The sequence below is a fragment of the Rhinoraja longicauda genome, chromosome 32 (genome assembly GCF_053455715.1).
Source record: "Rhinoraja longicauda isolate Sanriku21f chromosome 32, sRhiLon1.1, whole genome shotgun sequence".
In the NCBI taxonomy this organism is placed as follows: Eukaryota; Metazoa; Chordata; class Chondrichthyes; order Rajiformes; family Arhynchobatidae; genus Rhinoraja; species Rhinoraja longicauda.
The window spans coordinates 10,684,281-10,709,250 of NC_135984.1; the positions used below are offsets into that span (position 1 = coordinate 10,684,281).

Here is a 24,970-nt window from a genome sequence, read left to right on the forward strand (position 1 = left end):
CAAGATAAAACATAGATCAGAAAATGTGCCAGTTTGTCTTGTGTTGGGTGAGGAGGTTGGTGGCTGATGCCACGTCCATTGTGAAGACGCATCAGGTGAGGATGAGGCCTGTGATGTTCATTGGGCCCAGCTCCCACATCAGGGAATGCTTGTGGAATAAGTAATACATAACAGGGACAATGGGCCTATATAGTGAAAGGCCTGGATAGAGTGAATGTGGAGAGGATGTTCTCTCTAGTCTAGAATGGAGAGTCTATGATCAGAGAGGCCAGCAGGAGGGAGAGGCAGATCAGCCGTGATTGAGTAGCGGTCAACTTGATGGGCCAAATGGCCTAATTCTGCTCCTATCTTATGAACTTATGAATTTCTTTAGTCAGAGGGTGGTGAATCTGTGAAATTCATTGCCATAGACAGCTGTGGAGGCCAAGTCAAAGGATATTTTTAAGGTGGAGATTGATAGATTCTTGATTAGTGTGGGTGTCCGGGGGTTATGGGGAGAAGGCAGGAGAATGGGGTTGAGAGGGAAAAATAGATCAGCCATGATTAAATGGCGGAGTAGACTTGATGGGCTGAATGGCCTAATTCTGCTCCTAGAACTTATGAACTTATGTTGTCTTGGTGGAGGTGCATGGAACTGCTGTGTCTGGGGCACTCTCAGAGCCTCCCAGGCAAGAGGGGGAGGGACAAAAGCTCTTTGACAAACGGCCAGTGCCAAATGCAGACTGCAGTAAGTGTAAATGGCAGGAAGCTTCCCCTCCCGCGATTCCCAAACATCCTGCGAGTTGGAACCAAAGCGGCCATTTCAGTCGAGACGAAGGGACGAGTTACCTAGTCACCACTTCAGTGAAATCTAACCCCTTCTGAACTTTCATTGATCTCTGTGTGGAGTTCCCCTGGGATCGCGTGGGTTCCCTCCGGGTGCTCTGGTTTCCTCCCGCAGGCTGAAGACGTATTAGCGAGTTTGTCGCATAACTGGCCCTCTGCATATTGCCGTCAGTGTGCGTAGAGTGGATGAGAAAGTGGGATAACATGGAACTAGTGTGGGAGCGGGCGACCGATGGTTGGCGTGGACTCGGTGGGTCTAATTCACCCAGATGTCCAGTTTCATGGGCAGGGGAAAATCAGCACCTCTGTTTCTAGACGAGACAAAAATGACTGTTAATTGCACAGAAAACCAAAGGGAATTTTGCACAGGGTGTGAAACTCACATTTGCAAAGTGTGAATTAAATCCTTGACGAAAAACAAGCTTATTTATTGAAGCATAGGAACTGGTTTGCGTCATCTTGTTGCCGAGCTCTGGTGGCAAGAGTTGACAGACTGTGCTGCTAACTTAGTCATTGACTCATAGAGCCATGCACCGTGGAAACAGGCCCTTCAGCCCAACTTGCCCATGCCGACCAACATGTCCCATCTACACTAGTCCCACCTCCCTGCGTTTGGCCCATATCCTCTAAACCTATTCTCGCCATGTAGCCATCTGAATGTTTCTTAAACGTTACAATAGCACCTGGTTCAACTACCTCTCCAGACAGCTCATTCCATCCGGAGTGTGAAAAAGTCACCCCTCAGGTTCCCATTAAATCTTTCCCCCCTCACCTTAAACCTGTTTCCATACTCTGGGCAAGACACTCTATGCGTTTACCCGATCTGTTCCTCTCAGTAACGGGATCATTCCGAGTCAGCAGGGATTTACGAAGGGGAAATCATGCTTGACAAATCTACTGGAATTTTTTGAGGATGTAACTAGGAAAATTGACAAGGGAGAGTCAGTGGATGTGGTGTACCTCGACTTTCAGAAAGCCTTCGACAAAGTCCCACATAGGAGATTAGTGGGCAAAATTAGGGCACATGGTATTGGGGGTAGGGTACTGACATGGATAGAAAATTGGTTGACAGACAGAAAGCAAAGAGTGGGGATAAATGGGTCCCTTTCGGAATGGCAGGCAGTGACCAGTGGGGTACCGCAAGGTTCGGTGCTGGGACCCCAGCTATTTACGATATACATTAATGACTTAGACGAAGGGATTAAAAGTACCATTAGCAAATTTGCAGATGATACTAAGTTGGGGGGTAGTGTGAATTGTGAGGAAGATGCAATAAGGCTGCAGGGTGACTTGGACAGGTTGTGTGAGTGGGCGGATACATGGCAGATGCAGTTTAATGTAGATAAGTGTGAGGTTATTCACTTTGGAAGTAAGAATAGAAAGGCAGATTATTATCTGAATGGTGTCAAGTTAGGAGGAGGGGGAGTTCAACGAGATCTGGGTGTCCTAGTGCATCAGTCAATGAAAGGAAGCATGCAGGTACAGCAGGCAGTGAAGAAAGCCAATGGAATGTTGGCCTTCGTAACAAGAGGAGTTGAGTATAGGAGCAAAGAGGTCCTTCTACAGTTGTACCGGGCCCTGGTGAGACCGCACCTGGAGTACTGTGTGCAGTTTTGGTCTCCAAATTTGAGGAAGGATATTCTTGCTATGGAGGGCGTGCAGCTTAGGTTCACTAGGTTAATTCCCGGAATGGCGGGACTGTCGTATGTTGAAAGGCTGGAGCGATTGGGCTTGTATACACTGGAATTTAGAAGGATGAGGGGGGATCTTATTGAAACATATAAGATAATTAGGGGATTGGACACATTAGAGGCAGATAACATGTTCCCAATGTTGGGGGAGTCCAGAACAAGGGGCCACAGTTTAAGAATAAGGGGTAGGCCATTTAGAACGGAGATGAGGAAGAACTTTTTCAGTCAGAGGGTGGTGAAGGTGTGGAATTCTCTGCCTCAGAAGGCAGTGGAGGCCAGTTCGTTGGATGCTTTCAAGAGAGAGCTGGATAGAGCTCTTAAGGATAGCGGAGTGAGGGGGTATGGGGAGAAGGCAGGAACGGGGTACTGATTGAGAGTGATCAGCCATGATCGCATTGAATGGCGGTGCTGGCTCGAAGGGCTGAATGGCCTACTCCTGCACCTATTGTCTATTGTCTATTGTCATGATTTTATCCACCTCTATCAGATCGTCCCTCATCGTCCAGCGCTCCAAGGAATAGTCCTAGCCTGCACAACCTCTCCCTGTAGCTCAGGCCCTTGGCAACATCCTCATAACATCCACGGGGGACTTTGTAACCCCCCTCCCCTGGCTTGCCAGCAGCCTCTCCTGTCAGGGGCTGAAGCACCTTATTCATGAATGAACGATATAAACGTATTTTCACAAAATGCTGGAGTAACTCAGCAGGTCAGGCAGCATCTCGGGAGAGAAGGAATGGGTGACGTTTCGGGTCGAGACTGAAGAAGGGTCTCGACCCGAAACGTCACCCATTCCTTCTCTCCCGAGATGCTGCCTGACCTGCTGAGTTACTCCAGCATTTTGTGAATAAATCGATTTGTACCAGCATCTGCAGTTATTTTCTTATGATAAGCGGATATTGGCAGTTTCAATGAGTCGCCTTTCATTTGAAGCAATGTAAAGGGCGGCACATTGGCGCAGCGGGTAGAGCTGCTGCCTCACAGCGCCAGAGACCCGAGCTCGATCCTGACCTTGGATTCTGTCTGTGTGGAGTTTGCACGTGCTCTCTGAGGCCGCATGGATTTGTTCTGGGTGCTCTGGTTTCCTCCCACGACCCACAGACCCTCGTGTGCAGGGAGTGGATGAGACGGTGGAATAGCGTAGACCAAGTGTGAACGGGTGATCGACGGTTGGCGTGGACCTGGTGGATCTGTTTCCACGCTGCCTCGATCAAACAATCAGTTTATTCAGAGAGGGAAGACCATCCACAGCCCACTGCCCAGTGTTCCACTCCGTTTGCAGGGGATCGGAAGCTCCTCAGTTCTCCAGCAAGGCTTGGACACTCACAGCTTTGGTGTTTTTTCCACGTTGAGGAAGGCAGTGTGAAGTCAGTCACTGGACAGAGGCGATCTGTGACTATCGCCAGCATGGGTGGCAGTTTGCCTGAACCCGTGGCTCTCAGACAGTTTGAGTAACACGCGGCAGAATCTTAAACACTCAATGATGCATTAAATATATACCCGATCCTGGGCCTGCTTGTACGACAGCAAACAGCTCAATACCAAGGTCACAGCCCGCATCAGTGCATGAAATGTAATGAAGCTGAATCGGGTTGTGGATGAGGAGTTTCAGAAAGAAGCAGGAGGCTGTCGGAGAGAGCTCAGAGCTTTCAGACGTGCCCATGGTTCAGGTCCCTGGGCCAGGACTTGCCCCACGATCCCCACTGATCGTCTAAGGCGTGTGGGAGGGTGAACTGGTGCAGGAAGCAAGGGCCCCCTGCCCACCTCATCCTTTCAATGCCTTGGAATTAAAGAGGTGGCGCAGCGGTAATGTTGAGGCCCTACAGCGCGAGGGACCCGGGTTCGATCCTGACCACGGGTGCTGTCTGCACGGAGTTTGTACGTTCTCCCCGTGACCCGCGTGGGTCTTCTCCGGGTGCTCCGGTTTCCTCCCACACTCCAAAGACGTGCAGGTTAATTGGCTTTGGTAAAATTGTAAATTGTCCCTAGTGTGTGTAGGATAGTGTGGGATAGCAGGAATCGCTGGCCGAGGGCCTGCTTCCACGCTGTATCTCTAAATTAAACTAAACTAAACTAAGCTGGTGTCATTAATGGTGACATGGAATGTTCGTTGTCATCTGCCTCATCAGTAGGGTCGCCAACTGTCCCGTATTAGCCGGGACATCCCGTAATTTGGGCTAAATTAGTTTGTCCCGTACGGGACCGCCCTTGTCCCGTATTAGTAGGGTTGCCAACTTCCTCACTCCCAAATAAGGGACAAAGGGTGACGTCACCGCCCCGCACCCCACGTGACCTCACCCAGCCAGCGGCCATGTGCTCCCGCTCCACCAATGGCGGCTGCCATTGGTGGAGCGGGAGCACGTGGCCGCTGGCTGGGTGAGGTCACGTGGGGCGCGGGGTGGTGACGTCATCCTTTGTCCCGTATTTGGGAGTGAGGAAGTTGGCAACCCCACTCACCAGCCTCCTCCAGGGAAAGGGATCTGGATGCAGATCCACCAGACTCACCACTTTGCTCCAGTCTCCACTATTATGACACTCAAGGAGGCCATTCAGCCCATGGACCTGCATCACGTCCTAGCAGAGCAATCCTATTAGTCCAATTCTCTTTCTTATTTCCCCACACGCCTTTATTCCCTCACACAATCTGCCCCTTGGTTTAGTTTAGAGATACAGCACAGAAAGAGGCCCATCGGCCCACCACGTCGATCGTCTGTTCACACTAGTTCTATGTTGACAACAAGGGGGTTGGCCATTTTGGACTGAGATGAGGAAAAACGTTTTCACCCAGAGAATTGTGAATCTGTGGAATTCTCTGCTACAGAAGGCAGTGGAGGCCGATTCACTGGATGTATTCAAGAGAGAATTAGATATAGCTCTTCGGGCTAACGGAATCAAGGGATACGGAGAGAAAGCAGGAGCGGGGTACTGATTTTGGATGATCAGCCATGATCATATTGAACGGTGGTGCTGGCTCGAAGGGCCGAATGCCCTACTCCTGCACCTATTTTCTATGTTTCTACCCTACTTTCTCATCTACTCACTTCACATTTGGGGGCAATTTACAGAGTTTAGTTTAGTTTACTGTCACGTGTACCAAGGTAGAGTGAAAAGCTTTTGTTGCATGCTAACCAGTCAGCGGAAAGACAATGCATGATTACAATCGAGCGGCCCACAGTTTTCAGGAATAAGGTGAATTACGTTTAGTGCAAGATAAAGTCTGATCAAAGGAAGCCCTGAAGTCTCCAATGAGGTAGATGGTAGTTCAGGACAGCTCTCTAGTTGTTGGTAGGATGGTTCAATTGCCTGGAAGACCAAGTAACTCACAAACCTGCACGTCTTTGGGAGGCACCCAGAGGAAACGTACTCTGTCACTGGGAGAACGTGCAAAGTCCATACAGGGCCAGGATAGATCTCGGGCGTCTGGTTCTGTGAGGCTGCACCATTGTGCCACTCTTTCGACTTGCTACCTTTCCTTTTCACGTACCTGTCCAAATTATGAAGGTGAATAAGTTTATGAGGGGTGCAGATGAGGTGAATGGGTGACAGTCTATTCCCCTAGGCGGAGGATGTACTTTGGATCTTTCTGAGTGTGCGAGAAAGTTTCAGTGCATTAGTGTAGCGCCTGTTCCCAAGGAGGGGCGGCCCTGCTCTTCATGCCCGTGTTGCCGACAGCACCTTCAGGCTTGCTGCCAGCAAGCGAGGTGGATTGGAAGACGAGCCACACTGCATCCTTCCCCACCCACCCACAGACAGATTGTCACAGCGGCCGTCTCTGTAGGAGCCCTTGGAACATGTGTGAAATATAAACTCAGTGGAAGCATGGGAAGTGCTCTACAAAACGCATGGTTATAACAGCTGCAGATTCCTCATCTTGAACTACGAACGTTAAGTACAGGCAGCACGCCTCATCCCACCCGAGGCGCAGCAGCAGAAGATTTGCTGCTTACCAGCGCCAGAGACTCCGGTTCGAGACTTACTGCAGGTGCTGTCTGTACGGAGTTTGTACGTTCTCCCCGTGACCATGTGGGTTTTCTCCAGGTGCTCCAGTTTCCCCCCACATTCCAAAGACGTACAAGCCTGTAGGCTTAAATGGCTAATTGTTTAATTGGCTTCGGTATTGTTCTGGACTGTATTAGAGTCATAGAACATGGAAACAAATACTTTGGCCCAACCAGCCCATGCCGACCAACACATCCTATCTACACTCGTCCCGCTTGCCTGCATTTGGCCCATATCCCTCTAAACCTGTCCCATCCATGTACCTGTCTAATTGCTTCTTAAACGTTGTGATAGACCCTGGCTCAACTACCTCGTTCCATGCACCCAGCACCCTTTGCATGAAAACGTTACCCCTCAGATTCCTATAAGATCTTTTCCCCCCCCCTACCGTAAACTTGTGCCCTTTGATTCTCGTTTCCCCAACTCTGCCATTGTCAGGCAGCACACCTAGTCTCCGTAGGCGGCCAAAGACTTCAGTCCCAGTTTGTGCACAGACTCCCGGGCAGAGAATGACGCGTCAGATATTGAGACCACAATGAAAGCCCTCACTCCCTGCCCTGTTTGTAAGGAGAGAGCTATTCCCCCTTTAATTACACCACCTTGCCCTCAGCATTGGTGCGTTAGCAGCTGGCTTCACTACTAAAACATCCGTTTATCATTTTAATAATTTATAGTTTGATTAGATTTCCACCAGATTTAAAGATCACATTTCCGTTGACCAGATGGTTAATTTCCCTGTTGGGTAAGTTGCAGCAGGGTGACATAGAATATGAACAGGTGGTTCCATAGCTGCAGCGAGCATAGCTGTGGTCTCGATGTCTGTCTCATGCTAACATCGCCCTTCACACTGGTCAAGTAGAATGCTCCCCGGATTGCATTGCCTCCAAATTAACGTGTCAAATAGTAAACCTCCTCCTTCGTCAAAAAAACAAATCATGCACGCCCATTCCAAATCCAATTTGCCACATTTCCAAAGAAAGGCACAAAGTGCTGGAGTAACTCGGCGGGTCAGGAAGCATCTCCGGAGAACTTGGGCAGGCATCGTTTCTGGTAGGGAAAGGGAACCTTCTTCAGACTGATTGTGGCGAGGTGAAAGATGGAAGGGAGGTGCGAGGGGGGTCGTCCGGTGGATGGGACACCCGGTGTTGAGAAGATGGCTCCTCTCTCTCCGAGTGTAGGCCATCGGCGATCCTCAGCGAAGACCGAGACGAGGACGTTCTTCACTCGGGCTGGGGAGTTCTCTGGCAACGGCACTGTGCACAGAGGTTGTAGGGTACATTCCAAGCTGGAACTGATGGGTATTTGGGCACTGAGGAGGTCAGGCATGCGGAGATCATAGGGGCAGCGTTGGTTATTTGCCGGTTTCAGAGTGATCCCATCAATAGCAGACATCCACGTTCCCCGTCACCTCTCCTCCCACACACCAACTCCCCCAACCCCCCTGCACACGTTTTGTATGTGGGTAGAACCCAGAACATCCAGGATGAACCCACATAGAGTTACAGGCGGATGGTGCCTGGTTCAGGAAAGAACCCAGGTCTCACATTAAACTGCAGAAGCAATGTCTGCTTTAGTTTAGTTTAGAGATACAACGCGGAAACAGCCCACCGAGTCCATGCCGACCAGCGATCCCCGCACATTAACACTATCCTACACTGGGGACAATTTTTACATTTATACCAAGCCAATAAACCTACAAACCTGTACGTCTTTGGAGTGCGGGAGGAACCCGAAGTTCTCAGGGAAGAATCACGCAGGTCACGGGGCGAACGTACAAACTCTCTGCAGGGAGAGTACAGCCGTCGCCAGGACTGAACCCGGGTCTCTGGCGCTGCAAGGCAGCAACTCTACCGCTGCGCCACCGTGCCGCCGGCATTCTGCAGTTCCATCGGGAAGGAGATCACGAGGGAGAGTAGTGTTGGAACCGCCTTTCATTGGCTTTGGGAAAGAGAGTGGCTCCACCTGTCTGATTAGATCGCTATAAAATTCCCTATGCCATGTAACGTGGAAGTGGGGCGGCACGGTGGCGCAGCGGTAGAGTTGCTGCCTTACAGCGCCGGAGACCCGGGTTCCATCCTGACTCTGCCTGCTGTCGGTTTTCTCCGTCCCAAAGACGTGCAGGTTTGAATATTAGTTGGCTTCAGTGATACTGTAAATTGTCCCTAGTGTGTGTAGGATAGTCCTGATGTACGGAGGGATTGTGCTGGCCAGCACGGACCCAGCGGGCCGAAAGACCTGTCTTCACACTGTCTCTCTCAAGTCTAAGATAAATTCCTAAGAAGACTTGGGTGGAATTAAATGTTTCTGTCCGTGAAAATAATGCAAATGCAGTGATACTTGTGAAACGCTCTGCTTTTTCCCCAAAGTCATTGAGCTCGGAAGGTCGTAGTGTGTGTGAGCAGATTAATATTCCATAGCAAGGGTGCTGGTCTTTGATTCAGGTTGATTAGAAGTCATGGGGTCAAGTCAAAGCAGTGTAGTGAGGCATAAAGCTGCCAACCGGGAGGAGAATTGTTACCGACTTTCTTCATTTAATTAAAGAACATAACAATGGAGAGCAGCCATTGTTAGCTATTTATTTGCTGCAATGTTGTGTCAATTGAAGAAATCAGAGATAGTTTCAGTACAATCACCCGTGCTTCACCAGGATCCAGTGTAATGTTATTACAAAAGATGTTTCATCTAGCTTCAGAGTGTAGAACATAAAAAATAACTATTCAGACATATCACACATCTAGAAAATAAGGAGCCATCTCGTTTCTGTGTTGCTGCCCTGTTACACTTCCTTCAGAGCACAACCAGTGTGCAGGAAAATGTCATGAATGCTGCTTACGTTACCTGGCCAGGAGTCCATTTCCATGACCACTACCAGCCTCTCTGAAGACGGCTGTTGGAGACACGGGGGAACACGGGTTGAGGTTGGGATGGAGTCACACAGCACGGAAACAGGCCCTTCAACACAACTCATCCATGCCGCCCAAAGATGCCCCATCTAAACTAGTCTCGCCTTTGGCCCATGTCCCTCTAAACCTTTCCTCCCCATCCACCTGTCCAAATCATTTTTAAATGTTGTTATAGTGCCCGCCTTGACCATCTCCTTTGGCAGCTCGTTCTATATGCCCACCACCCTCTGTGTGAACAAGTTGCCCCACAAGTTCTTTCCCATCTCACCTTAAATACGGTACGATAGAACCTATGCCCTCTAGTTCTTGAATCCCCTACCCTGGGTAAAAGAACGTGCCTTTACCATATTTTTTCCCTCATGATTTTATAGAAACATAGAAAATAGGTGCAGGAGTCGGCCATTCGGGTTCTTCGACCCCCATTCAATATGATCATGGCTGATCATCCAAAATCACCTCTATAAGATCATCCCTCATTCTCCTACATTCCAAGGTAGGCCCTCATTGTGATAGTAAACAAGGGGAGACCAACACCATTCTGACCAGAACATTGGAACAATGGTGAAGTCTCGAGTCTTTGACATTTCCACGCTGGGAAACAAGTTCTCGTGCCTGCCCTAAGTATGCCTGTCATAATTTTATATACTTCTGTCAGGCTTCCCTGCAATCTCTGGCGTTCCACTGAAAACAATCCAAGTCTGCCCAACCTCTCCCAGTGCAGCATTCTGGTCAACCTCTTTTACCACCCTCTCCAACACCTCAATGAGCTTCCCTGAGTGGGTCAACCAGAGCTACATGCAATATTTAAAATGGGGTCTAACCAAAGTCCTGCAGAGCTGCTTCTTGACTTCCTAATTATTACGCTCAATGTCCTGCCTTATGAAGGCAAGCATACCATACGCGAGGTGTTGCATTTTGGTAAGTCTAATCAGGGCAGGACCTATACAACGGATGGCAGGGCTCTGGGGAGTGGTGTAGTGCAGAGGGACCTAGGAGTGCCGGTACGTTGTTCCTTGTGGCGTAGCTACGAGATAGGGCGGACAAGAAAGCTTTCTGCACATTGGCCTTCATTAATCAGAGTATCGAGTATAGTAAAGTTGAGAAGTTAAGTTACAGTTGTACAATACATTTGTGAGGCCACATTTGGAGTATCGTGTGTATTTCTGATCACCTTGGCCTAGGAAAGATATCGTTAAGCTGGAAAGGGTGCAGAGAAGATTTACGATGATGTTGCCTCTCAGTTACCCCTGAGGTCTCCTATTAAATCTTGCCCCCCCTCACCTTAAACCTACGTCCTCTGGTTCTCGTTCCCCCTACTCTGGGCAAGAGACTCTGCGTGTTTACCCAATCTGTTCCACTCAGGGGCTAAAGGTTAGTCTGTCCAAATCGATTACCATTAATTAGCGCGGAATATTGATGGGAGTGCAGGAGGTATAAATTGTGCAGGCAGCGATGAGTCAGATATTGTCCTCATTGCAGCCCCTCGTCTGTTGTCGCAGTTCTTTACACCTGATCAATAAAGCCCCACGAAGACTCTGCGTCGGAGTCAGTCCTGACAGCATCTTCAGGGCGATCAATATAAATCCTCTTTAAAATTAGCTGATGAATACTTGCGCATTTTATCTTTAGGTTAAATTAATATCTGTCACTTCCGTCGTCACCCGGCCCAGGATCAAATTATTGACTGCGCACCATTACACACTGAGAGATTTAGTTGACAGCTTCCTCGGTGAGAGCGACAGTGATTTAGAAGTTGGAATATTTCAACGGATCTATTACGGCCGTGTTTCGAGCACAGCAAAGGGCTTGGTTCTGTAATCATCAGTGGGTTTGAGGGAAGTACGCCCAGACCAGAGGAACGCTCGCTGTTTGCAATGGGATCGTGCGTGGGTAGACCGTGTTGTTCCTGGGCTTTCAACGTGTCTGGTCAGAGAAATCAGCCCCCCTGCTGCAGTCAGGATTGTCGATTAGATTGGCCCTGTCTAAAGCCAGCAGTGTTTAACTCTGGCGCTCTGTGTCACCTGCTGACCAGGCAAGCCCCAAGCTTGGATCAAGGCCACGCCATCAATGCCAAAGCCCTGTGACCAAGGCTGGGATGGTGTCCGCCATTGTGTTGTTGGAGGCTACCTTTCCAATCCAATAAAAATGAATGTTGAGCAAAAAACGCAAAGTGTGGCCCAGTGGCTCAGTGGTAGAGTTGCTCCCTTACAGAGACTCGGGTTCGATCCTGGCCCCAGGTGCTGTCTGTGTGGAGTTTGCAAGTTCTCCCTTGGGCTTTCTCCGGGTGCTCTGGTTTCCTCCCACACTCCAAGGACGTGCAGGTCCGTAGGTTAATTGGCTTAGGTAAATTGTAAAAAAAAACTCCCCAGTGTGTAGGATAGTGCTGGTCACCAGGGTGGACGCTGGTTGGCGTGAACTGGTTGGGCCGAATGGCCTGTTTCCATGCTCTATCTCTAAAGAACTGGAGGAACTCAGAGGGTCAGGCAGCATAGGTGGAAGGACACGCAGTTTTTCAGAATAATGGCCCCTAAGCCAGGCGACCCGCTGCCTGCTGGCCCCAGAACCAGATCTGCGATCATTCATTGCAATCACTTACTCTTTTAAACCTGCACTCATTTCCTTTATCCTGTATCTGTATACAGTGGACAGCTTGATTGTAATCGTGTATAGTCTTTCCGCTGACTGGATAACATGCAATAAATAAGCTTCCACTGTACCTTGGCACACGAGACAATAAACTAAACTGAACTAAAAAGATCGGGACCCTTCACCAGACTGGTCAGACAGACATTTTGGGTCGGGACACTTCTTCAGACTAAACGGACAGAAACCGTTTTGGGACATTGTGTCGGAAGAAGTATCCCGACGGAAAAAACGTCTGTCCATTTCCCTCCACGGATGCTGCCTGACCCGCCGAGTTCCTCCAACACTTTGTGTTTTGCTGAAGATTCCAGCACCTGCAGTCTCTTGTATCTTAAATGAACGGTGACTGGCGGTGTGATATATTTGAATGGTGTGCTTTTTCCGGGGCCCACGCTATCGCGCTGGGGAGAGATGAGACTCCATCAGTTACTGCATCAATTTTGCTCGCACTTCATGCCCTTTATTGCTTATTGCCGATCAGTATGAAACAGCCTTTCCTCAGAACACACTGACAGATGCCACGCAGTTAGTGCATGTACTGGCGGTAATTGACTGCATTCTAGTCATCTGCAGTTAATGTCTACAATGATTCGTGTATGCGCTGCCTCTTGCTTTAGTCTGTGCAAAATTATTCATAGTCTTGACAAACTAAAGCAATAAAACTAGTGAAATGGAGCAACTTGTCAATTGCAGAGGTGCGGGCCTGTGTACAACGAGGAGATAGCATGTTGTTAGTTTTTAATGCATTTCTTTATTCCGAAGGAAGTTGTGATTTGGTGTTATTTTTGCACAGCCCGCCCGGTCGGTGCTGCTGATTATATAAAGACTTTCTGACGGAGATTTTCTTTGCTTCCAACACCACAGACTCGAGAGCGGGCACGGAGGTGCCAGGATCGGTGGACCATGCTGTCATCGGGGGGGTGGTGGCCGTGGTAGTCTTCGCCATTTTGTGCCTGCTGATTGTACTCGGACGCTACTTTGCCAGACACAAAGGTGAGGGGATGAAGGCAGCCGGCCTCGGTGCGGCCTTCAAATCATGTCTCAGCGCCCCGTCCCCCTCCGGCTCCCACTCACCTGCACAAAACCATGAGAGGAACAGGTTGGGTAGATTTAGATTTTAGAGATACAGCGCGGAAACAGGCCCTTCGGCCCACCGAGTCCGTGCCGCCCAGCGATCCCCGCACATTAACACTATCCTACACACACTAGGGACAGTTTTAACATTTACCCAGTCAATTAACCTACATACCTGTACGTCTTTGGAGTGTGGGAGGAAACCGAAGATCTCGGAGAAAACCCACGCAGGTCACGGGGAGAACGTACAAACTCCGTACAGACGGCGCCCGTAGTCAGGATCGAACCCGAGTCTCCGGCGCTGCATTCGCTGTAAGGCAGCAACTCTACCGCTGCGCCACCGTGCCGCCCTAGACGCACAGTGTCTTTTGCCCGGAGAACTAGAGAACCACTGGCTAGCACGATGCAGCTGTATAAGTCATAGATTGACACAGTGTGGAAACAGGCCCTTCAGCCCAACTCGCCCACACCGGCCAACAATGCCCCACCTCGTCCCACTTGCCCGCGCTTGGTCCATAACCTTCCAAACCTGTCCTATCCATCTACCTGCCCAACTTTTTCTTAAACGATGGGATAGTCCCAGCCTCAACCACCTCCCCTGTCGTTGGTGAGACCACACAGAGCATCGTGTGCACTGCTGGTCGCCAAGCCACAGGAAGGACGTCATTAAGTTCAGTGGTTTAGTTGAGTTTGAGATTAGGTTTAGTTTAGTTTGGTTTGGTTTAATTGAGTTTAGTTCATTATTGTCACGTGTACCGAGTTACAGTGAAAAGCCTTTTGTTGTGTGCTGTCCAGTGAAAGAAATGACAATTATGTGATTACAATCAATTTGGAAAGGATGCAGAAGCCATTCACCAGGATATGAGTTATAGGAAGAGGTTGGAGAGGCTGGGACTTTTTCTTTGAAGCATCCGAGGCTGAGGGGTGATCTTATTGAAGTTGTCAAGATCACGAGGGGCATGGATAAAAACCCTATTCCCAAGGGTAGAAAATTCTAAAATTAGAGGGCATCAGGGTGAGAGGGGAGAGGTTTAAGAGGGAGCTCATGGGCAACCTTTTTCCCTCAGAGAGTAGTGCATATCTGGAATGAGCTGCCAGAGGAAGCTCGAGCAGTGTATATAGTTACAACTATATCATCTTCAATGCCAGTCACTCGAAGCGAGTATGACTGTCCTTGTTAGGACGCCTGTGCGTGACTTTGTTTAAGGTGGGGGGACTGGTGCACAGACAGCCACCACACGGTCCTTGACAGATCTGGGTCAGGATCCAGTGGCGTGGAGTCCAAGACGACCGGGGACCCTTTTCTGCTGCAGCCTTCATCCATCCGCCTTCCCAGCCGTTGTGACGCTCCACTAAAGTCAGCCGTCATCCTCCGCCTGTTCCACCGTTGAGGTCTTGGTTGGATTGCTCTTTGTCAGGGACCTCCCCCTCGACCTTACCGCCATGGGTGACCCTACCAGGAGCGTAGCTCCAGACGGCATCGCTCTCAGGAACTCAGGACCACACGAGCTTCTCCACCACGACAAGGTGACAATCCACAGAGAAGACAACTATATCATCTGCGATGTTACTTGGTTGTTAGCTTGGATAGTAGCTGGGATGCTGACTCAGCATCCTTGTGCTTTCAGATAGACCTGGGCAGCCCACATGGTAGTTTTCATGGGCCCAAGCTCCATCGGTAATGAAAAGTAGAATAGTGTTGAAATGCCCTTGTTTCAACCGCAGGTGGATATAATGGAGCAGCATTCGTTAGTATGTGCAGGAAGAAACTGCAAGTGCTGGTCTATACTGAAGATAGACACAAAGTGCTGGAGTAACTCAGCGGGTCAGGCAGCATTTTTGAAGAGAAAGGATGGATGACATTTCGGGTCGAGGCCCTTCTTCAGACTGAGGGTCAGGGGAGAGGGGAGGTTGAAGCATCTCTGGAGAAAAAGGATGGGTGACCTTTCAGGTGGGGATGGGGTCGCCAACTGTCCCGTATTAGACGGGCCATCCCGTATATTGAGCTAAATTGGTATGTCCCGTACGGGACCGCCCTGGTCCAGTATTAGGCCCGGGGGGCGTTGTGGGCCAGGACGCTGTAGGCCCGGACAGTGCTAACCCGGACACTGTAGGTCTGCACAGTGTAGATCCAGAGTACGTGGCTGCCATTGGTGGAGCGGGAGCATGTGACCGCTGGCTGGGTGAGGTCACATGGGGCGCAGCGCGGTGACGTCACCTTGTCCCTTATTTGGGAGAGAGATAGTAGGCACCCCTAGGTGGGGACCCTTCATCAGACTGCATTCAGTGGTACATTCCATCTTAAATCACAGAACAGGGAGATGGGACGTCCATAGTTTGGCGCCACATCCATCTCCGCTTCAGCAAAGATAAAGAACAGATCCCCTCACACAGAGGCCCGGCTCAGCCCAGCCACGTTAGCTGCTGTCACAGCAGTGGTGTGTGGTACATTCTGTCTGCACAAATGTCTCATTTGCTGGTGAGGATTGCTCTGTACAACTGGCAGCTGGGAAACAGTCAGCCCAGCGCCAGGTGAAGGGACTAAGCTAATTATAAGAACATCACCTGGACGAACATTGTCACACTTTGTTCTCCACACTTTAGCCCTTTGTCAAAAACCTCGCTGCTGTCTGCGTTTCTGCATTAGTTTTTCTATTATGTGTAGGGAGGAACTGCAGATGCTGGTTTACACTGAAGATGGACACAAAATGCTGGAGTAACTCAGCGGGACAGGCAGCATCTCTGGAGAGAAGGAATGGGTGACGTTTCAGATCAAGACCCTTCGTCGGTCTGAAGAAGGGTCTCGACCTGAAACGTCACCCATTCCTTCTCTCCAGAGATGCTGCCTGTCCCGCCGAGCTACTCAAGCATTTAGTGTCTATTTTTATTACTTTTTTGAGAAATTTAGTGTTTCTTAAACACTTTCCATAAACTGAAAGGTAGCTTTTCTTCTCCATGTTATGTGGATGAGTTAGTAATTTATATTTTTAGTTTAGAGACACTGAGTTGAAACAGGCCTTTCAGCACGCTGGGTCCACGCCGTCCACCAATCACCCCGGCCGGCACTGGTTCCATCCTACACACAGGGGACAATTTATAGAAGCCAATTAACCTGCAAACCTGCACGCCTTAGGAATGTGGGAGTAAACCGAGGTGGCACGGTGGCGCAGCGGTAGAGTTGCTGCCTTACAGTGAATGCAGCGCCGGAGACTCAGGTTCGATCCTGACTACGGGCGCCGTCTGTACGGAGTTTGTACGTTCTCCCCTTGACCTGCGTGGGTTTTCTCCGAGATCTTCGGTTTCCTCCCACACTCCAAAGAGACGTACAGGTATGTAGGTTAATTGGCTGGGCAAAATGTTTTTAAAAAATTGTCCCCAGTGGGTGTAGGATAGTGTTAGTGTGCGGGGATCGCTGGGCGGCGCGGACCCGGTGGGCCGAAGGGCCTGTTTCTGCGCTGTATCTCTAAATCTAAAAAAAAATCTTTAAAAAATCTAAAAAAACCCGGAGAAAACTCACGCAGTCACAGGGAGAACGTACAAATTCTGTACAGACGGCACCCGTTGTCAGGATCGGCGCTGGTTATCCTGAGGGTTCGCCCAGTGAGGTGGAAGGGGTAGAGTTTAGGAGTAAGGGAGGGGCGATCTGCCGGCTGGGGTTGTACCACAAGCCCCCCCCCGGTCCACAGGACTCACGAGCAGTTGTGCACATCGCAGAACAAAAGTCTCACGGCATTGCGGGATTTTAATTTCCCAATATTGTCTGAGATTGACTGGGGCTCAGATGGGGCAGAATTTAAGTGCATCTTGGAAGGTTATTTGAAACAATATGTAGATAGTCCTACTTGACCTGGGTGCAGTCCTCAAACCTTATCTTAAGAAATGAAACTGGGCAGGTGTTGGGGGTGACCACTTTGGGGAACAGTGACCATAATTCTCCAAGTTTCAGGTGGTTGTGGAAAGAGACAGGTTGCACCTCAGGTTCCTTATTTAATCTTTCCCCTCTCACCTAAATCAATTGTAGTTTAGTTTGGTTTATTTATTATTGGCGCATGTGCCAAGGTACAGTGAAAAGGATTTGTGCAATCTCTTGTGAGAAGTCTCTTGTGTTTACACTCTTATCAATTTGCCCTTGTGATTTTTACACCTCTATTCAGTCACCACACAGAGGCGCTGAACTGAGTGAATGAATGAATGATACTTTATACTTTATTGTCACATGTCACAAGTCATAGTGATATTCTTTGTTTTCCAAGGTATGCAAAGAGTCGCCACATAAAGGGCGCCAACAAAGTCACAAAGTATACCACGCCCGTTCCTCTTTTGTTCCCTCGCCCCCTCCCCATCACGGTGGTTCCCCACCCAGTCTTCTTTCGTGTCAATCATCTATGTTTCAAATCACTGTCATCATCCGTCCTGAAAAGGCCGCGAGCCTCCGGCGACAGTCAGCAGGAGCCATCGCTGGTACAGTAGACGATGGTGGTAGCAGAATTAGCTCAGGACACTTCCAGTTTCCAGCCCCGCGACGTGGAAGCTTCTGCTTTGGGGCCCCCCCACCCGGTCGAGGTGTACGACTTGTGTAGGAAGGAACTGCAGATGCCGGTTTAAACCGAAGATAGAAACAAAATGCTGGAGTAACTCAGCGGAACAGGCAGCATCCCTGGAGAGAAGGAATGGGTGACGTTTCGGGTCGAAGCCCTCAGAAGGTTTCTCGACCTGAATCCCCACCCATTCCTTCTCTCCAGAGATGCTGCACGTCCTGCTGAGTTACCCCAGCAGTTTGTGTCTGTCTGAGGTGTGCGGCTTGGTGCTCCTGTGAGCTCGCCGATCTCGGGAAGGGGTTGACTAACGCGTGGCTTTGCGGGTCTGTGTTGCAGGTACATACTTCACGCACGAGGCGAAAGGCGCTGATGATGCGGCCGACGCGGACACGGCCATTATCAACGCAGAGGGCGGACAGAACAACTCCGATGAAAAGAAAGAGTATTTCATCTAAGTAAGGTGTAGCCACATGGAGGTGTCCAACTGTTGACGATGCGTGGTTGGGTTTCTGTAGCTTGGTGGGCATGTGAGACGTGCCCCAGTGGGGTTAGGGGTTAGGATGGGGACAGGAGTTGTTTGCTGATCAGAGAGGTCCACAGTTTGACACCTCTGTTACTGCCTAGCCAGGCTCGGAGTTAGTTTAGTTCTCTCATTTGCAGAAAACGTCGTGCCTTGTTTTCCCTGCAGACCGCTCCAGCCATTTGGACCGACCGAGAGGCTCCCTTTCACTTCTACACGTTAAAACCAACGACAACAACAAAATATAACGTCATTGTGCTCTGTGACTGAGGGGTGCGCAGGTGTGCGGCAGTTCAATTTCGCAGAGGGGAACACAGAGCGAGTATTTTTCTGCAAGTGAGGTTTTGTGTGGTGAGATTGACGCTAATTTCATTCTCTTGTGTAGACTGTGCGATGTAGGGTGTCTCACCCTGTCTGGCTGTGTTCTGAGCAAGTGGCAGAACATCAACAGCAAACCCCGATCAGACCCGACAACGGAGGTCTGTGCCTTTTAGTGAGTGGACAGTGCTGAGTTATCACAGTGGGAACAAGCCTTGTTCCAGCCACCTCTCGTTTTTAAAAGATCTCATCTCGTCTTTCCCAATTGGCCTTACGTCTCACTAATTTGTTTGCCAAAAATATTTTAAAACTATCTGCGTTCACGTTAACCTGTCAGCAAGGTCTTTCCACCCTCCCCCTCCCCCCCTCCCCTCCCCCTCCCTGAGCCCCATTTTAAGTAACGTGTACACTGCCCAGGCAAATAATTCATACGGTACAATTTCGGCTCACAAACACTAGCATGGTTTTAAAAAGGCATATCCCTTTGTTCATATCGCATGGTTTATATTTAAGAACCTCTTCAAAACAACCACTGCTTACATGGACTGTGTGCATAGATCTCTTTTTAAACAGCAGTGTTTTTTTATCGAGCCAGTGATGAAAGTGGTTTGTCCTTGTGCCATTGTAAAATGCTATTCGTATTCTATTTAAAGATTTAATTAAAATTGATCAAACGCTGTACAGGAGGCTATAGTATTTAATGGAAGTTCTGTGTATATCCTGCATTTTACATTCATTCATTCAATCATCCATCCATTCTGTGTCTGTCATCATAAAGGGATAGTGCCTCTTTAAAGAGTGAAAGTTGCCTTAAAATATATTACCACCTTGTGTTTGGCATCAACATTTTCTTTCCCAAATCATCAACTTAGCTTTGGAGGCCACATTCTGAAGAGGCATCACGTTGTTGCTTTAGAAAAATAAATAACAAAAGGTTTGCCTCTGTGGAACTGACATTTTGCTTTTTCAGCTCTGAGGTAAAACACCTCAAAGCCTCAGAGATCAATTGTAGGTGTAACTGCTGCAGTGGTCCACCTTCAATGCAAGGCAAAATCTCTTCTCCCGATCTCCAGCCTGTACACAGCCCAATTTTGATGTGACATAGCTTTACCCGAAGAGTGTTCGTTTGAGGTTAATTTTCTTTTGGTTTGAGATTTAATGTTACAATGCGTGATACACTATCATGTCTTTAGGAGAGCGGTGTAGCCTTGGTGTGTCTTCTGGAATGTGAGGTTTGCCAATGGATTTGCAAAGGGAGGAACCATTAGGAAAAAATGGACAGCGTTGCAAAATTGGCAACCATTGAAGTTCCTCAGTGAGTTCCAGGGAAACTAAGTGGAGATTGAGTTGCTTCAGTATAAAACAAAGAGTATACTTGATAGCAAATGCTCAGTCCTCTGTATAAGAGAGAGGTGACCGCAATAGTGAAAGGAATGTGATAATGTACTCAAAAAAAAGTCATTTAATATGTCTTGTCGCTGTTTTCAATCTAGTTTCTCTGTAATTCACAGTAATTTGCACCTCTCTGGCTCTCAGCTTTAGTTTGAGTTGTACTACAGTAGGTCTTGTTATTTTCTCAAACAGATTAAACAGATACGTCATGTCTCAGGAAGATGTGTTCTGATTGGCTCTTTGCATCTTGTCTGCAAAGAATATGCCCCCCACACATTAAAACAAAACGTGGCAAATTCAGAGTTTTAGTTGTATATGGGTTTTTTTTGTGTGAATCCTTTTTTTTTCTCTCTCTCTCAAATGCAGTGCACTGTTTTAATTGTAATATGTATTACTTTGTATAGAGTTAGTTCGAATAATTGGGTCTTGTCATGTGCAAAACAAGTATTGTGCAAAATTGGTTTTAAAAAATGGAAAAGTTGAAGAATATTGCTGTGTTATACGCACATTAGGTCTGATCTTTAGGCACTAAAGCTGTTTGCTTAGGTCATTTCTTATTTCTAGTGTACATGGGCAATTTTGTGTATTGATAGAACCTCTCATGTTCCCACGCATTTTTTTTTGTATCAGTTCATGTATGCCATTTTTACAGGAAAAAAATATAAAAACTATTGAAGCATTATTGACTTCTTAATAAAAACAAGTTAAATGTTCCAGATTTCTGAATTGGTTTTGCGGTAATTATCGCCGATGGTTTGCAGTGGGGGGTTTGGTGTGATGGGCTCGGCAGGTAGCCGGTGTCACCGCTGGCAATGGAACGAGCTCCTATATTGAGCCTTCTTCTGCGTCCTTGACAAATGTTCACCTGAGGTTTGTGTTGCATCGAACGTTTCTGCAAACAAATCAGGTGCTGGAGGAACTCAACAGGATCGACAGCATCGGTGGAGGGAATGGACAGGCAACCTTTCGGCTTGGGACCCTTACTCAGGCAGATGTCTGGCCTGCTGAGCTTCTCCAGGACCTTTGTGCTTTCCTCAAGATTCCAGCATCCGCAGTTCCTTGTGACTCCATTTGCAGAAACAAAGAACCCCAGATGCTGGTTAATGCACAAAGGGACACAATAGGTGATGTTTCGGATTGAGACCCTTCTTCAGACTGGAGTCTAAAGAAGGGAGACCCGAAACGTCACATCTCCATGTTCTCCAGAGGTGTTGCGTGACGCACTGAGTTACTCCAGCACTTTGTGCCCCTTTGTCTCCATTTCCACGTTTCTTCATCTCGGACTTTCATCTTCTACATTTGGACAGCCGCAACATCAGCTGCAAAGATCCCAAGCTGTGGAATTCTCCGGCAAAACGCCTCTGCCTCTCCACCTCCCGAGGCATTCCTTAAAACCTACGTCTTTGACGTTCCCATCCGTTCCCATCTTCCATAATGTGTAGAATTGTGTCAAATGTTAAGCTTGGTGCTCTGTGAGGCTTATATAAGAAAATAACTGCAGATGCTGGTACAAATCGATTTATTCACAAAATGCTGGAGTAACTCAGCGGGTCAGGCAGCATCTCGGGAGAGAAGGAATGGGTGACGTTTCGGGTCGAGACCCTTCTTCAAACTGTGAGGCTTTCCTGGGTAATTTCAGTACGTTTCTGGGATTAAAGATAGACACAAGGTGCTGGAGTAACTCAGCGGCTCAATCAATAATTGGTAGGCCCCAATCAAGTGACTGGCCCCTTCACACTGGAGGCTATTCCTGAAAATTCACAACCATCTAGTGAAAGGGTCACAAACTCTCCTGACACGTCACTAAATGAGCGTGTGTTCCACGTGTGCAGCTTTGGTGTCAGAAGGTGATCGTATGTTGGCTTACGCAGCCACCTGGCCATCTTATCAGAATCAGAATTACCTTTATTGTCATCCAAAAAACAAGTCTTTTGGACAGGATTTCGTCACCCACAGTCCAACAATAAGAGCAATAAAATAAGCAAATTGCACAACCCCAACCAACACAAAGCACAAAGAAAAAGAAACATCCATCACAGTGAGTCTCCTCCAGTCACCTCCTCACTGTGATGGAGGGCCAGAATGTCTTTTCTCTTCCCCTGCCGTCTTCACCCGCGGTCAGGCTGTTGAAGTTACCATGTTCCAGGCCGCGCCGGACGGTGAAAGGTCCGCAGCGGGCCGACCGAAGCCCCGCGATCCGGGGCGGGCGAAGACGCTATGGGGATCATTTCCAGCAGCACATCCATGGTTTGGTTTCGGGCGAGAAGTCTGGTGTTGATTGGGCAGCACGGTGGCGCAGCGGTAGAGCTACTACCTTACAGCGCCAGAGACCCGGGTTCCATCCTGACTACAGGTGTCCCTAGTGTGTGTGTGTCGAGTGGTGTTAATATGCAGGGATGGCTGGTCGGCACGGACTCGGTGGGCCGAAGGGCCTGTTTCCGTGCTGTATCTCTAAACTAAACTAAACTTGACATCACCCTGAAGCTGTTCTGATGCTTTGAGAGATGCAGAGTTGTGTTTGTGTCATACTTCTCCCATTATCAGGGGAAACTAAACACTTCATAGTCAAGGAATAACTATCATTTCTCTGAAACACTATGCCCAGGGCTGTTTCCTTTGAAATTTCTCGCCTAAAGAAAAGCATGTTCACATTCTGAGCACTGGCTTTGAGGGGAGCATTTGTAAGGCAGCCAGTTAGATGTGGAATGGTTTTGTCCAACGCTGATTTGGAAATTATTCCACTCGCCCAAGAGTTCTCTGAAGGCAAACCATGCTGGTGCCAAGCCTCCACTGATGTACATTTACATTAAGCCACACTCTCTCCGTCATGTGATTTGCGCAGTGCCTCATTATACAATTGGATCAAAAATTATCCTTGCTGTCAAATCTCACAAGACACATGTACAATGCCAGCAGACCTGCCATATTCACGACGGTGTACAACTGGTTTGAAGTTGACATGATCTACATTTGTTGTGTTTAATATGCATAAAATAGCAACAATTATTTTCAGAATCATTCCTGAGGCTGATCACAAAGACTCGCATATTGCTGAATCCAAAATATTAACAAACCTACCCTGCAGGTATGGAGCAATTATCTCGATGTCAGCATGCAGCAACATAGGAAAGCAAATAAGAAATGTTCCCTTTGTTTCTCGAGGTTCCTAAAGGGTGGCAGGGTGGCGCAACGGTAGAGTTGCTGCCTTGCAGTGCTGTCTGTAAGGAGTTTGTACGTTCTCCCTGTGACCGACCGCTTGGGTTTTCTCCGGGTGCTTCGGTTTCCTCCCACACTCCAAACACGTACAGGCTTGCAGGTTGTGTAGGGGGAAAAAAAATGCAGATGCTGGTTTAAATTGAAGGTAGACACAAAATGCAGGAGTAACTCAGCGGGTCAGGCAGCATCTCAGGGGAGAAGACCTGAAGAAGGGTCTCGACCCGAAACATCACGCATTCCTTCTCTCCTGAGATGCTGTCTGACCCGCTGAGTTACCCCAGCATTTTGTGTCCACCCAGGTTTGCAGGTTAATTGGCTTTGGTAAATTGTCCCTAGTGTATAGGGTAATACTAGCGGACAGGGTGGTGGCTGGTTGACGCAGTCTTGGTGGGCTGAAGGGTCTTTTTCCGCACTGTGTCTCTAAACCTGATACCATTACCAAAAGTGAACTTTGTTCGAGAACCCTCCTGTCTAGAATCCACAGTTCTAGGAGCAAAATTAGGCCATTCGACCCATCAAGTCTACTCCGCCATTCAATGATGGCTGATCTATCTCTCCCTCACAACCCCATTCTCCTACCTTCTCCCCATAACCCCTGACACCCGTATTAATCAAGAATCTGTCAATCTCGGCCTTAAAAGTATATCCATTGACTTGGCCTCCACATTCGTCTGAATGAATTCCACGGATTCACGACTTTTTAAATAAAGAAATCTTTCATCGTCTCCTTTCTAAAGGTACGTCCTTTTATTCTGAGGCCTATGGTCTCTGTTCTCAGGCCCACCCACCATTGGAAACATCCTCACCACATCCTCTGTATCCAGGCCTTTCGTTCATCGGTAGGTTTCAATGCAAAGGTGCTCTGCGTTCATGGTTTGGTGGAGGTGGCCGGGTGTGGGTTCGGGTTTCAGGAGTGGGACCCCAGGAAGCGAGCTCAGCAGATCGTCAGACCGAGGCTTCACTCACTTGCAGTTTGGCTGAAACTCTGGGGAATTCTTGCTATTGTGGGCGTGCAGCGTAGGTTTACTAGGTTAATTCCCGGAATGGCGGGACTGTCATATGTTGAAAGACTGGAGCGGCTAAGCTTGTATACACTGGAATTTAGAAGGATGAGAGGGGATCTTATCGAAACGTATAAGATTATTAAGGGGTTGGACACGCTAGAGGCAGGAAACAAGTTCCCAATGTTGGGGGAGTCCAGAACAAGGGGCCACAGTTTAAGAATAATGGGTAGGCCATTTAGAACGGAGATGAGGAAAAACTTTTTCAGTCAGAGAGTTGTGAATCTGTGGAATTCTCTGCCTCAGAAGGCAGTGGAGGCCAATTCTCTGAATGCATTCAAGAAAGAGCTAGATAGAGCTCTTAAGGATAGCGGAGTCAGGGGGTACGGGGAGAAGACAGGAACGGGGTACTGATTGAGAATGATCAGCCATGATCACATTGAATGGCGGTGCTGGCTCGAAGGGCCGAATGGCCTACTCCTGCACCTATTGTCTATTGGAACGGGAACTCTCTCTCTCCCTGGGAACGGTGCTTGCCATCCAGCGGAGGTGCCGCGGAAGCGGAGCGGGAATGTTTACCGGGGCGAAGCCCTTGCCAGTCAGAAAGTTTCACTGGTCGGGCAGAGCCCACGGGAGAGCCGCGTGATCAGAGGGGAGTTGTGTTGCATATTTATACAAAACTGGAAACATCTACTGCCACATCTTTTATTCTCCCTTTGAAGTACGGGTGCAATAATCAAAGCGGCAATGATCAAAGACCAGAGGAGCGGGCGTGCGGTCTAATCTCATTCACACAGATAAGTACCTGTGGCACTCGACCTGCAACGGCACAGCCCAGTCTATAAATCCTTTC

The 24,970-nt window shown here is 48.6% G+C and overlaps 1 protein-coding gene across 5 annotated transcripts in view; it reads left to right on the plus strand.

Moving 5' to 3' along the window:
* cadm1a (cell adhesion molecule 1a) overlaps positions 1 to 19,189 on the plus strand; it is a 309,364-nt gene extending 290,175 nt beyond the window's left edge. For all 5 annotated transcript variants that reach the window (XM_078426890.1, XM_078426892.1, XM_078426893.1 and 2 more), the window contains 2 exons: positions 12,923 to 13,051; positions 18,007 to 19,189. In XM_078426890.1, the coding sequence (XP_078283016.1) occupies positions 12,923 to 13,051; positions 18,007 to 18,125 (248 nt within the window). In that variant the 3' untranslated portion in view covers positions 18,126 to 19,189. The remainder of the gene's footprint in view (positions 1 to 12,922; positions 13,052 to 18,006) is intronic.
* Positions 19,190 to 24,970: the final 5,781 nt, after the last annotated feature.